This window comes from Haplochromis burtoni, unplaced genomic scaffold, assembly GCF_018398535.1.
Source record: "Haplochromis burtoni strain Fernald_Lab_line unplaced genomic scaffold, NCSU_Asbu1 Contig_23, whole genome shotgun sequence".
NCBI lineage: Eukaryota > Metazoa > Chordata > Actinopteri > Cichliformes > Cichlidae > Haplochromis > Haplochromis burtoni.
In genome coordinates this window covers 3,478,602-3,494,151 of record NW_024582384.1, presented here as the reverse complement: position 1 = coordinate 3,494,151, position 15,550 = coordinate 3,478,602, and the positions used below count along the sequence as shown (strand labels likewise).

Genomic DNA, 15,550 nt, shown 5'->3' with positions numbered 1-15,550 from the left:
TATGTATAATTGCGCTAGATGACGCAAACAACGGCCACCTGTCGCTACGCAAAGTTTTAAGTAGATAGAAAATATACATCAAACCTATAAGTATGTAACACATTGTGGATCTTGTGAGGTACATGTTACATTAAAGGCGTTGTCGGCGTCATGCGTGATCGCCATGGCTCATCAGACAAGGAGTGGGGGGGGACCCTGACAAAAGACGAGAGAGAAAGTAGGGTTTGTTGGCCAGAAGTTACTCCGAAACCCTCTGGGACTATTCAATGCAACATCTGCCAAGGGTGGCGACCCCTTTCACACCACTCCCCTGCGTTCATATAGCATTTCTAAACGGGCTTTTCACCAGTGCAATGACACAGCGAGGAGAGTGAGCGAGCAGAGATATCGGTAAAGGCTTTATTGGACAACCCCGCAGTGACACCCCCCACCAGGCTTTTTTTTTCTTCTCGGCTGTGCGCGCGCAGGAGCAGCTGTCATTGGCGCTTGTGCCCGCGCGCTGCATTTAGCGAGACTACCCTGTTTGAAGATTATGCTGCAGCTCTTGGCCATCTTGTGTCAGACAGGATGAGAGTGTGAAAAAAACACCTACAAGGAGAGGAGCGTTTTTTTTCTTCTCAACGTTGACAGGCGAATACCACAGAGGCAAAAATCACGTCTGCTATCGGCGCTGTGTGTGTTGGAAAGACCTCGTACGAGCTGTGGATTATTCTTAGGACATCACACTGAAACCATGAGCTGGGGGACAGAGCTATGGGTGAGTCCTGGTGCACTTGTAACGTTTGCTCTCGCTTTATCATTGAGTGCGTGCGTATAACGGTTCTCAGAATAAACACGCGTGTGACAATGCGCAGTACCCCGCTTTTTTCCGCTAAAAACGATGTCTAGTGAGCACGTCTTTATGCGTGTTAGTGTTCGATGACATAAGCTAAAGGGGGCTAATTTGTAGCAGTTATTGCGTGAGATTGTGTGTTTTATTACTACGAGGTGGCATAGTGTTGTTAGCAAGAAGGGAATGGTGCATAAATATGGGCAGCTAGCGTTAGCTCGCCATCCATTTTAGTTTACATTTGAGCCTTTCAAACCACGCTTTTGCACACACCCCCTCGCAATATAACACGGCAATTCCCGTTTCCCAGCGCAGACAAATCGTTGTGGCTGTTTGTTCTCTTTGCGGCGACGGTTGCCTTTTTTTCTCTTTGCTTGTTACCGTGTAATGAATGCATGGCTAACCCGCAGATAAATGCGCACATCTCACATGCTGCATTATCAAAGCAAGCAGAGGAAGTAGATAAGGTTAAGTTCCCCTAGTTGTGCATCTCTGATCCTGAGGTTACTAAAACCAGAGGCAAATGTTGAACTCGTTCTTCCACTAAGTAGCAGGTTACACTCATTTCACTACTTATGGATTTATTACAGTCGCTACTTTTAAGCACCCCAGCTGTGTAGTTATTTGCATTCTCTAAAAAGTATTTGCATCTACAGAGAGATTTCAGATAGATTTTGAAGTAAAAAGTTTTGCCATAGTAGCTGTTTCGAAATAGCAGGTTAACGCAGGTGTTGCTAATCACATTAGCGAAGGATCAGAGGTGTAATTAATGTGATTAGTAACACCTCTTATTTCATGTCAAGATAGTTGCTGTGAAAAAAAAAAGAAACCGCATACTACATAGGCCTGTCTGAAAAGACAATAATATGGTTCCTGGAGTCACCAAGACCTTTATGAGCAGCAGCAGAAGACAAAGTAGAAGCCCGGTGACCCGACTACAATAAATTCCTCTACCATGATGTCACTTTTAAGCCTATTCCTCTTTGAAATTGACTTTCAGGCAGTGTTGAACTTCTTACAACCTGGAAGTAGCCCTCATCAAGCTAGCTGGCATTTCCTAATTTGTATTCAGACACATGCTCACACTTGTAAGGCAACCATGTAAAGAAAAAGGAAAAAGCAAAGCAGTAATGAACATTACAGCACTCTTTTTTTATGACTCGATAATAGGTAGTTGCTGCAAGTGTGAAAGAGTGATTCTTCTCCCCCCAGAGGTGCTTGCTTGTTGGCTGTTTCACAATCAATTGCACGTTTTAAATATAGCACATGTGCTAGTTTGTGCTTTGGCACAGACATGCATGAAGCCAAGCACGGAGTATAGATTTGAACCCGTCAGGAGGGTCAGAGTGTATTTACATAAACTCACGTTGCACCGTTTTTCATGCAAATATTTATAGCAAACACAGCTTCTTTTAATATGAGGTGTTCAGCTTGAGAAATGTATTTGCTTGGTTTTTACCTGTGTGCAATATATCACATTACAGTCTCTTTAGGATTGCAGCTTGGAGCCCTTTTTGCCCCGACACAAACAGCAGTCTAAAGTCAATGTTATAAGTTTGATTTTTTTTCTTCTAGTAGACATCAAGTGGTCTGGAGATAGTTAACGTAGGGATGTTTTTTCATTTAAAAAAAAATGGAGGGGGAGCCACTCACTGAATTCTCCAGTAATTTACCTGGTCCAAAGTTCACAAAGAAAACCAATGGCACTCCACATTTTGTTGCAGTTTTTCTGTGCTCTCTGTGTATTTTCATTTTTGTACCACAATGCTTAGCTGACAAATGCTATTGCCTAGGTAGTCATGCATAGCCAACATACCCTTGAGGTACTTTACAGACTTTCATGTGTACCTTTTGGTCTGGAAAGCATTTACAAGTTTTTTTTGCAGAGAATAATGTATTACAACCAGATGCTTGCTTTTTTTTCTTAGCAGGCTGAATAGAGTCCAGACACTTGATTCTTCAACATGCAGGTTGATTTGAGCAGTGCTCTGCAGGTGGACAATGCACACAGCTAATTGGGCTGTCGTCCCAACACAGCAACCTCAGCTATGCTATTGTGGCAGCACCCACACTTTTAAGTAGAACAAGGATGTAACTAACCAGTATGTTGTTGGTTAGATTGCATGTACATTTAGTTGTGCCCTGCATCTATGCACGATCTTTATTATGTACAATCCAGTTACTTTTATGTTTATTAAACAAATATAAGTAGACATCCCTCACATTTGAAGAGCTATAGGCAGAAAAGTTTTCACAATAAAATAGTTATCATAATAACTGTTTTAAGATGAGTGCACGGTTTCAGCATTAGCTGTCACAAGTGTAATGTTGCACTCACTTAATGCAACGCTATCCATTTGCTATAAATCTAGAGAGAACAGCATAGCTGAACATGAATGGATGAAATATCAAAAATTCTGCTTGCGTAAACCATCCATTGCTTAATCATTGCAGCTGTAGTTATTAGCCTGGCACAACACAAATTACTGGACATTAGCCTTAAAAGGAGCATGCAGCATGACAGATGAAGGTTGAGTCACGACATGCACTGAACTTTTTCAACAAGCTCATCCTGTTGTTTCTCGCTTTGAACAGGAAAGTGTATGATATTTCAGGAAGTGAAGTAAAAGTAGAGCACAGTTTCTAAACTCTTAGCCACATGGTGAGGTAGTGCAAACAGATCTTATGGCGATATTTCTCCCTTTGCTGCTTTGTGGAGACAGTAGAGTATAACTGAAACTTTATCACAATAGAGAATAAAGTGTTAGCAGAACTGTATCAAATTACTTTTGTGGCTTGCAAATGTGAGCGTTAGACAGACTAACAGGGTAAATAAATGAACTTGACTTGTGGTGGGTCTTTATTGTTTGAACTGCATTACTCACAATGAGTAAAGCACCAACCAGTCAACTCCAAAATGTTGAATACCTTTGGTGCAACATCACAGCACCAATAATAGCATTCACTGTGTTCTTAAAGAAAGTTTTTGAGAATGTTTACTGGCATGCCATCACACTCATGTCCTTGTCACAGTACCAGTTAGATCAGTGTTACAGAAACAGTGTGTCAGAAGAGCCTAGCTGTGGTTTGCAACATTATTTCTAAACAGCATTTGCCACTGACAATACAACCTAATCAGGATATTAAACATCATTACATTCTGACAAAATGCTATAAAAAGTAAGTTGGCATCAAAGTCTTTGCAAGATTGTTAGGAAATAACTGGCTTTCTTTTTGTGAAAGCAGAGAATTGAGTAAAACAATTAGAATCACATGCATGCACAAAAGGGAATAAGCATTATGTACAAATGTGACCGAATGGAACGAAACAAGAAGGAAGTCAAATGTGGTCTAACTTGTGACTGTTTCAATGTGGACCTGGTGTCAGAAAAAAATTAAAATTTTGTTCCTAACTATAGAGGTCTTGTCACCTTTAATTTAAAACAAAAAATCTAAATCAAGTCAGATTGAAGTATTGAAGAAAGCAAGACCGCAGCATTTCCTCTGAGATGTTGCTCAGATGCACAGTGTAGAGCTGGTGCTTTAAGCTGCAGAGGTGCTACTATATGAAGATCAATGAAAGAAGAAGATGCACATAATATTCTCAAAAACCAAAGTTGCATAGCTGTGAAAACTGAAAAAAGAAGTTAACCTCACCTTCTGGCTTTACAATGTGACTATAGAGCTTTCCATTATGACACACCTTGAATGTTTCACTTCTCTCGTGTGGATAATTTGGGAACCGGACAGAAGCTGCTTTTCTCACAGTTATGTTGGAGTCCACTAAGTCTGCACTGCCTGTAGGATGTAAAAGTGTCTTTTCCTGTGACATAACTAATTGATGAGGCAACATGGACAAGGCTGAAACTCTACTCAGAGAGCAGCAGCTTAAGGTGAGTTGAGCTTTACAGAAGCATCTCTGGATTTATGAATGAGGACACAATATCCCACAGAAGTGAAGTGAACTTTCCCAGTTTCTTTGATTGTGCATTGTATTGTATTGACAGTTTCACCCAAGACATGGATCTGTGTATTGGCCATCAAAAGGGAAAGTTGTACGGTTTGGAGAGGATTTGTAAACTTGCTTGCTTTCTCTTATATTTTTAATTGGAAATTTTAAGTCAACACCTGATGGTTTTAGTCTTGCATTTGCAGCAGTGAAGTATTCAGGGCTCTTTTCCTGGTGGTGTTTTTGGAGTCTAGTGTTAGGTAGATATTTCCCCAGTGTTTTCTGCTGTTCCATTTCATCTTGATTCAAGCTCCCCTGGGGTCTAGCCTCATCCCTCCTGGTGTTCTCTTGATATTCAGGGCACTTCCAGGACTGAAACCTGAGCTAGCTTGTTTCTTTCTATCAGTGTGTTGGAGTCAGTGGGGGTCAGAGCCTGAAACCCTTGGCAGACTACAACCACCATTGCTCTCACCATTAAATCTTGTACCCGTCACCACCCACCTGCTGACTCAGCGATACCACTTCCAGTCCATTTTCTCTTCTCCTCCTCCTTTAAGCTCTTGTGATGCTAAAACAAAGATGAATGAATCTGGATTTGTTCTAAAGGCTCTTAAGGAGTGAAGAGCAGAAGAAAGTGGTATTCATACAGAATTGGCTCACAGCATTTTTTTTAAAATTAGCTAGACCATTTAAAGTAGAATTTGATTTGATTCTCATTTGCTGGTTTCTTAAATGTGAAAATTTGGTGCTTTTCAGATGACACGTGACTTCCTCCACAATGGGAGCGGTTTAGGCCGTTTTGTCATGTTGTCCATGGAAATGTGACTCATTTCCTCCCACCACAGAGTGTAACTGTAACCTCAAATCTTTAGTCACCACCTCTTTTGTTATTTATAAAGCCAGACTCTAATCATTGCTGTGACAGTGGCAAATATACAGCTGTTGAACTGCAGTCACTCCAAGTTGACATGTTGTCACCTGAACCTTGTAGCTGTCTGTATTATCCTAATTGCTGTTATATTGTACTGCATACTGTAAGTGTGACTTGTAGTGATGGTAGTGTATTTATTGTTTGTTATTTTTGTGGCTTTTACATTTTTGTTATCCCCAAAGACAAACTGTGTGTGTGTGTGTGTGTGTGAGAGAACGTGCTGAAAACATGAGTTTAGTGGTTGTTGTGAATGCACTTCCTGATACTTTGCCTTCTGGAAATCTGTTCATTTTTATTCAAGATGTGGTCAGACCATATTATCAGTTACTTCAGGACTTTATTCATGTCAAATGATTTAGTGGTAATAAAAACTGGACCATGCAGACATCCAGTTACTACACGTTTGTCTCCCACTTTTTTAACTGCGGGACTCCATTTCTACCAATTACTCTAGCCCACTCATGCCTTTCTTTAATATTGCTCAGTAGCTCTTGTCTCTTACACTCTTTTCATGTTCACTCGTTTGGAAACAGCTTTAAAATACAGTTTGTTTGCTTTGACCATGTCAATACAGCATTTATGCGTTGTAGTTTTTTGGGGGGGATGCACCAACTTCTTAAACAGGCATTGGTTCTTCAGCCTCAGTCCCTTCAGTTTTGATTATATCTGTGATATTCCTTCCTTTACAGTTAGAATAAGAATAAGAACTGACTTCATATTTTATGGTTAATAAGTGACTGTGTGAGCTTTTTTGAGGCTTCCTTGGAAAACTACAGTGTTGTAATGGATTCTGCTTTTGCAGGATTCTGCATTAAACCTATTTTGTCTCAGCTAGACTGGTATTTTGAATAAGGTAGAAGGTAAATTGTGTGCACTTACATTAATAATTAATAGTTAATGATGCCAGGCAGAGAGGACAGAGAGCACTGATTGTAGTGTAAAATAGCTTTAACAGTAAATGCCATTTAAATCTTTAACCCTGATTCCCATTCAGTAACAGCTATGTCCCTCACATTTCTCCCTGAATAGGTGTTGCCCTCCATATACTGTACATTAAAATAGAAAACACTGCATAGAACTTTGTCAACGTTTTTTTGTGTGTAAGTGCCTCCATGATGAGTAATCTGCCTGTCTTGTCAGGCAGCCCCTAAAAAGAGTCATCTTTACTCATATCCTGAGATGAGGCATGTTAGGGTGGAGCGAAACGACTGCCACATAATTTAGAGATTGCCTGGGAAACTGTAGCACATATCTCAGCTCATTTAGATAAGTGAAAGTACTCCATGTTCCCTAAGGCCTTTACCTTGTGGAGAAGTAGTACACATATTAACATGAGCGTAAAAGAGAGAGAAATGAATGGATTTATAAAATCCAGTTATGGTCCCACAGTTTGTGTGGCCTGTTAGCAGATTACTGGCTTTTGTTCAGCTGTGTTGGTTTAACAAGTACACTAGTGAAAAAAACCAAAAAAAACCCAAGTACACTAGTGAAAAAAACCAAAAAAAAAACAAGTACACTAGTGAAAAACAGTAATCAGTTATCTGAAGCTAAGCTGGAGTGAGTTGGAAGCATTTGCAATAAAAGTTCCGTGTCACTTCTGAAGAAAGTCTCTAGCAAGACATTTGGGTCAAAGTGTAAAATACACGAGATGCAAACATGCTTAATCTAGTCTCTCATTTACAACCACAATGTTTGCCAGCAGACCTAATTATAAGGTAGTGCAGTTTGTTTGTGTTATTTTTTTTTAAATTACATAAGTCCCATGGCAGCCATAATTTGATTTTAAGACTTGTTGACAAAGATGTGCAGTAATCTCAGACAGTATAGTGTGAGCCACTGCAAAGGAACATGTTGTTAGTATGTTATTCAGTGAAAAGTATTTAAATCGGGCATGTCATGGCAACATGTAGCATGACTGCCTTGAAACCCGGCATCTATACTATTAGGGACAGCTGAGCAGGGGTGTCATTTAGAACCTGAAGTCAGTATTAACTCACTGCTTTGGCATGTGTCTGTATTTATTTACCAAGCAGCAACCTCTGGGCCTGTAAAAATGAAGCCAATGTCCAAGTGCCAAAGGTGCATTTCCTTAAATGGCCAATTGAGGCTGGTTCCAAAGATGAGCAATCTGCAGCTGTGCAGTTACCACTCTCATTTACATGGTTGCTTTTAATGCAAGGTGGGTGCTGAGACTGTTTTGGTGCATGTTGGAGCTTTTTTAAGCTCATTATTTTACATTATCTGACACTAGACCGACAAACACTGCAAGAAGTCTTTTCATAGCTTATTTATTTATAGGGGATGAATTTCAGCAATGATGAGAGGGATTGTGTTTGTGTAATACACCCTTAGCTATGGATGCCTTGAGCTGGTCAAACTGGTGATAACTTAGCACTGCCATTAGCACTTAGCACTCCTCTCATAATTTAGCTGTTAAAAAACAAAACAAAACAAAAAGTAGCAATAGTAATTATGGCTGAAATCTTTAAAACAGTAGTTCAGGTAAGTTCACAGAGGATCTTTCCTATGTGCTATAATAGCATATATCTGCAATAAGCTAATATCAGAAAATGCTGTTATAGGTTGATTCAATTGCAAGTTGTTCGCAAATTAGAGTGCCAGATTTAGCTAAAGTATAGATCAGCCTATATGTAATGGACAGTCAGTACACCTCTTGCTTTAGTGATCCATTTATATAATCTTATGAAGCTTGTGGACAGGGAATCTATCACAGTTAAATGTAGATAACATTCAGCTTGAAGAAATGAGAGATGATTATCAACTGACAGACTAAAATATAAATTCATTACAGTTCATTCAAATTGGGCATTTTCCAAAGTTCAAAGTTTCCTTCATTCCACAGACCGTGTTATATAAAGAATTAAAGAGCTTTATCCTCCAAAAAGAAGAAAAACAGCTCAGCAGGAACAATGGCTAATGTGTGTTTGCAGGATTAGCCACTAAGCAGCCTATTGGGTAGTAAAGGTAGAAGGGGGTGTAGTAATCAGATTAATGACTTCATGGTTTAATCAAGTTCTGTGCTAGTTCCTTCTCATTATGCTTCTTATTCTTGGTGCATTCTCGGAGTTTTCACTGGCCCCTGTGAAATGAAAATGTTTGCGTATTAGGTATTATCAGGAGTCTTTGCACCACTGTATTCTGGATCTTCAAACTATCAGCACTCAATTATTATTCCAGGACAGGTTTTTCTTTTCTCTTTTATCCCAGTGAGACGGATTAATTTGCGACTTATTTTCCTATCCTGTTGCTTCATGAAAACAGTGACCATGTTGCGGAGAAGAAGTGAGTTTTTTGTTTTTCTGGACAGTGCTCTTTCTGTGATTACACAAAAAGAGGAACAGAAAGAAGAGCCACCGCTGAGCCCTAGTGACGAGTATCTACAGGTGCTACTGCAGATGAAAACGACCAGTGCTGTAAGTCAAGTATTTCTGACTTCAGTCATATTTGCACAGTGATTCGTTTAGTTCAGACAAACAGCAGGATTAGTCAAAGGTATGGGTAACAGTCATAAAGGGTTCTGATATACTGTCTGAGTGAAAGAAGAGACGCCGAGCTGCAGCAGAACTTTCCATTTGATGTCCAAACTTTCCTTCTTGAGTTGGCTATGACTAACAACTGACATGCAGAAATGTCCTGTTACATAAATGCCACAAGAAGCTCTTCTTATTAAAGGAGCAAACCTATGAGAGCTCATACTTCTTACCAGTGTTACAAGACAGAAGTAAATAACAAGATGGCACAGTAAAAAAAAAACTATAGCCTAAAGCAAGAGTGCATTATGCACATGTGCATGAATCAACTTCCATCCTTAAATTTTCAGACCATCAGAGGAGTTATTTCTATAAATACCTGCAGTGCATGCAAACAAGAGTTGTTTTACGTAAGGTCATCCACCGCCTCAAACAGCTGTTCATATTTTACAGGAAGTTTTGCGTGTATGGTTGCTGCACATGTGCATTTGCCCTGGACACGTGTGCCTTGTACTTTCACAGTTATTTTCATATTACCTAACATGAGACAGTTGATAGCTGATCCTAAAAAGTGATAATAAAAATTGTTTTCATATCATCATCAGTTTTGTTGTTGTTGGTAAGGCTGAGGCAGGGGGGCACTGTATTTGAAGAGTGTTCTACCTGCTAGTCTTTTTTGGCTTTAATTCATTATGAGGACATAGGTAAATTTAGTGCGTACACCATAATAAGTCCTTTTAACCCAAGTTATGATGCCTCTGAGTGTACGTTCTTTCTTTGCCATTGCCCGTAAGTTTGCAGGTAGGCTACTTATTGACTTTTGTAACTCACTGAATTTTGTGCTATTTATTTGTGCTATTTAAATACTCCACGCTGCAGCTGGTGGAGCTGTGATTGAATACGTGTACCATTTACAAAACTATTATTAGACCAAACCTACTTTGAAGTAATCATCATAATTTCACACTCAAAGCCTTAAACATTTAACATTAAAGTTAGTGTAACATCCTAACACAGACCGGCTTTTAGATGGTGTTTGATAATGATTTTGTTCATAGTTGGAGACGAGTGACGAGTACCTACAGCTCGTGCTGCAGATGAAAATAATTTTGTTTTGAGCTGTAGTATGCAAACAAATGCAAAATTTACACTCGACTGCTTATTTTAACAAAATGAAGCAACACATCTGTGACCTGGTGTCAGGTAGTTTTCAGCTGACTAAAAGTAAACTTTCAGTAATTTTACTAATTAAGCCATTTGGTTTGGGGGGATTTGTTTACCACAGTTGTGAAAACACCCTGGATTTAAAGATGTAGCTCTTTAGTTTAAATCAATCGTGACCAATTTCTCCTCCTGGACTAGAGGGTCATACCGAGCTATGGAGGCATTGTTCCACCCCACTTTATTGGACAAAGCCTGATGTGTGTCAGAGAGAGGGTTTGGCATCTCCACCAAATATTTGTTCTTGCGGGCTGAACGCCCACTGTCGTGAGGAGGCACAAGAAAACGCTGCATTGACCCACTCAGGGGGACATCAGTTTTCACTCCATCTCTGAGGGTGGTGCTTTTGTCTGGTCAGTAAAAAGCTGTATGTAATGTTCTGAATGATCACTTAATAAACCAGACCAGGACATTTTGTGCAACTTTGTTTTTTTTAAAGTTGAGGCTACATTTGGTAGAACAATTGGGCTATTTGTTTTTTTTCTTTCTTTCTTTGGTGTGATCCTCACAATTTAATGACCAGTTCTCAGTGAAAGCAGATTCTTCTCATTCGGGACGGGGTTTGTCAGCTAATGAGACTCAAAATAGCTTGCTCATATTTCCCGTGATTAGAGTTTAAAGCTGTTCTGATACCCATAACACTAGTTTGGTGTGAAACAAAACAAAAACCTCTGCAACTCAGTCAGTCAGTGGTCTGTGTAGGAATCCCCGTCATTATATACCTTGCATGATTCACTTCCACCAGCAAAAGTCTAGACAAGTAGAAAAGAAAGAGCTCCTCCTTTGACAGCACAGACCTGCTGTTCTTGCTCTTCAGTCAACGCATTGACCCTTCAAAATAAAGGCAAAAGCATCCATGGACTTTTGCACTGCTCCCTCTCTAGGTGAGCATCTGTCTCCTCGACCTCTCCGGGTTACCCTCTGTGCTCGTGTGACCTCATCACTTTCTGTTCTTTCTTTTCATTCAAAGCCTTTCAGTGGGTGGTTAGACTCCTTATGTTTAAAGTTGAAATCCGATTAAAGGCTTAATTGGAATTTTGCAATTGCATAAATAAAAAAAATAAAAAGCGATGCATCAAAATAATTTCAGTAAAACATTTCCCAGTGGGGACTTATTGTTATTTTTAATTTATTTTTCATTTACTGTAGAATTGACTACGTTGCAGAGAGAAATAAATGAAGCACATTATACAAACTCTTTACTAACAAAACAAAGCCAAACATAATTCATACTTTCATTTTTTAAAGTTACTAGTCTGTAATTCCTTTTCATGTTCTTTCCTCTGAGTTGACAAGTGAAATAGCCCCCCCTCGCCCCTTTTTCTTTATTCTTGTGCTTTAATGGCATATTGATTTTTACTGTGATCAGCAGAGCAGCAAACTGACCTCTTCAGGGTTGGTATGAGTCCAGTAATATAAGAAGTGTGCCCAGAAGTTTGCTGATGTAACACAGGGCCTGTTTCAGGTGCTTTTTCCATGATCTCATTATCCTGGCTGTACAAAAGGAGAGATAACTATGCTAAACGGTTCCCTTTTGGTGCTCCCTGCATTCCTTCATGAAGTGAAAAGTCTAGGGCTGTCCTAAATACTCACATTTAGCTTAGCAGCTTTGGTAGTAATCAAAAGCAAATATCTCAATCTTTAACCTCTTAAGCCCCAAGTCTAACTGATCTCCTGCCTTTTGCCCCCGTATCAGGGGGCGTTGGGGCTTAAGAGGTTAACAAAACCTAGGGAGCAGGGTGCTAAAGATGATTGATCTGATGCCTTGTTCTTTAAACATAATTTTTATTTTAGGCTAATTATTTTAATTGTTGATTCTAAGCTTACTAAATATCTGAATGTAAGCGTGCTGATACTCTCTACTGTCTGCTGCTGAAGAAAGGAGAACAGACAGTATGCCAGAAAATAATTTTTCTGCTTCAATACTATTTGTATATGACTTTACTGCATTTCTTTTGACAGTTAAAGAAATATATACTGCTTAAAAGGTGCATTTGTTATTCAAAATCATTCAGTGGTTAGGAACTGATTATTAGGATAATACTATTTTATTGTTTCCCATAGGATAGATAATAAAATCTTCATAGATTAGGCCACTGTTGCATCCAAAAACGCGTAACATCAAAGATAACAAAAAACCCTGAATGGATTATTCCAAATCCCTTCAAATAGCTCTTATTGCTAATGTTGTTACGATAAGAAAAGAAGCCCCTTCTTTCAGTTGAAGGAAGAAGTGTAAGGTATACATCATGGAAGCAATGAAATGACCTGGAAATCTTTATTAGCTACTGAGACCCAGATTGGGTTAAAAGATTAGTTTTGACTTTGAATACCAAAGCTCTGCTATGATCAGAGAGGTTGGAGTGATATTTTAAGGGCCTGAATGTTGGTGTTTGAAGTTTTTTTTTTAATACTAGTCACTGTTCATATATAACTTGTGCCCTTTTTTTCATTAGATTTTGCATAGAGGGAGAAGTTCCAACCACATAATATCATATATTGTTTACAAAGTGAAATATTTCTGTGAATTTAATCCAACAGGAATTTGTAACTAGAGCAGGGCGATATGGCCAAAAATATTTATCACGATATATATTTGAAAATTTGCGATAACGATATAACTGACGATATAATTGATGCGAGACAAAATACAACTCCACAACATTACTAGCGCAAAAAGACAACCTATCCATTTATTTTCACTTAAACAAGAAGCTGGTTTTTATGTACATTAAAGCTTTATAAAAATGTAACAGTGCAAATGCAAATTCCTTGCTGAAAGTTTAACCAAAAGGCATTTCCAGTAGAAATGGGCTGACATATCCTGAGCATAACCATGTATAATATCCACTGAAGTTAAAAAGAGGTGCTTTGCAACATTAAACTGCAGTGTGCAGTACGTATTTTTCGGACCATAAGGTGCACGGGATTATAAGGCACATTAAGCGAAACAAAGCAGTCAGATAAATCAAACTTTATTAAACTCATTCTTCTTGCTTCCTCCACTTCTGTACCATTGATTCATTAATGTTGAATTCTCTGGCAGCTGCTCTATTCCCATGTTGTTGCAGTATATTAATGACTAACCTCGTATTGTGGATGGATTATCTCAGTTGTTCTCCTGACTGAAGTTTGGTCCGTTTACAGCATCCTGCCATGCGATTGCATTTGTCTCTAACTATCAGGAACCTTAACGTTAACTTTTATAAGTGGAAAAGTGTTAGTGTTCGTCCTCCAGCTTCACTGTTTATGTTATGCTAACATAGCTGTGTCGCTAGCGATCACGTAGCACATCATTATATACCAGCTAGCCCAACTTCAGTAACCCTACAAACATCACTGCTGTTTAGTTTCCTGTCTTCATTTATGTTGGAAGTGATAGCAGAGCTGTACGTTTGATTTTTTTCAGAAATCTCTCAGTCAGAACATGCAATATCATGCTTAGGTAACTAGCGAAACTAGCGAGCTAACTTCCGCTAGCTTCCTGCTAACTTCTAACTCCGTTAAATGTAATAACTTTTGTTTTCATGGATGCCTGGAAGTTAAACTTCATAGTTACACCTGGTAAAGCAGCAATGCTGATCGTTTTATTAAAGATGAAAGAATTTAGACAGTTTTTAACTCTTAGTGATGCTGCAGTGTTCGTTTGACCTGAAGTATACGGAGTTTAGGACCCAGATTACTCCCAGATTTAAGAGCATCTTAGTCCGACGGCCGCTTGCATGTTCTGCAAAAAAAATGTGCTTTGTTGTGTATCTGACGGACAAACACCAAACCAGTTCCACATCACTGAAGTTGCACCATTTTTACAAACCAATTCTGGTTCATCTGTTTCACTCAACAATCGGCCATGTGCGTATGAAAACAAAGGCACTGCGCATGCGCGTTTTACTCATATTCTATCGCGATATTTCATTTTCCTATCGTTGCCTAACATTATACCGGTATTACCGTGAACGGTATAATATGGCCCAGCCCTATTTGTAACCATTCCAGTGAAACTGGCTCATCTTTGCCTCAGATGAGTTGATGTGTTGAGAAAGCCTGTCTTTAAATGGGGAGCAAGGCAATGGCCTGGGCCTTTATTATTTGTGGGATTGCAAAAGTTGTTGTTCAATAGTATGTATTAGTTCAGATTAAGTGGCAGTCTGATACCTGCACTGTAATCTTCCTAAAACGCTCAAGAATAACTAGAGTTTATGAGGCTGACCCTTTTACAGATATGCATTCGTTTTCTTACAGCCCATGGACCACCTACATAAATTTAGTAACTGCTAATGTTCCCTTTGTTCTCAGTTTGAATCTGTTTTCCATTTCCTGAATAATAAAAAACATTTAGTCACACAGTTATATTTATTTTCTTTTACATACGACCACACTAGTACATGTGGCTCACTGACTGGGACGGTATCCTGAAAAAATAAGTGCAGTGGACCTGGGTCATCTCCTGAAGGGATTCCAGCATATTGGCTTTGATAGCAATAAAGTCAGGTGTCCGAGGCAGCAGATGAAAGGATGGTTGTCATAAGTTATTAGTACAAGGGGCAGTAGGACGATTAATGGAATAGATTGTTTCAAATTTAATGTCTGTTAGAGGTTTTGTTTGTATTCAAACCACTTTTGTTATCATATTCCGTATTTCTACTTGAATTTTTCTCGTGTTTTTTAGGGCTACGACTAATTACACTTGATTGAATTTTGGCAGTCATTCATTTAGTGTGTTCCGTGTCAAAACTAGTTACGTTTTCACAATTCTGCAGAGCAAATGTATGTATTATATTGGCTTAGTTGACTGGTGTCGGTCTTTTGGCAAATAGCATGACATTTAATCAGAGACGGTGAGCAATTTGAATCTGTTGGGTCACATCTATTTTGTGATTCCTAAATCAGACATGTGGAGACCTTGCCCAAAAAGAGCCAGCACCAAGATACATAAGTCAGTCATGTGGAGGTTCAGCTTCAGCTGTGCAGTGACAGGCCTATTTCTTGTTATTGTAATAAACAGTGTTGTGAAAACGTCTTTGCTCCATACTGGTTTGCTATTTTTTTTGTATGTCAAATCAAATCAAATCAAATCACTTTTATTGTCACATCACATGTGCAGGTACATTGGTACAGCACATGTGAGT

At 39.0% G+C, this 15,550-nt stretch overlaps 1 protein-coding gene across 22 annotated transcripts in view; it reads left to right on the top strand.

Annotated features, from left to right (window-relative positions):
• Positions 1-229: 229 nt before the first annotated feature.
• The window catches only part of LOC102291795 (formin-binding protein 1), a 54,791-nt gene continuing 39,470 nt past the window's right edge, over positions 230-15,550 (top strand). For 20 of the 22 annotated variants that reach the window (XM_014332063.2, XM_005917208.3, XM_005917207.3 and 17 more), the window contains exon 1: positions 4,729-9,143. In XM_014332063.2, the coding sequence (XP_014187549.1) occupies positions 8,982-9,143 (162 nt within the window). In that variant the 5' untranslated portion in view covers positions 4,729-8,981. The other 2 variants (XM_014332073.2, XM_042218803.1) reach the window with 2 other exon arrangements.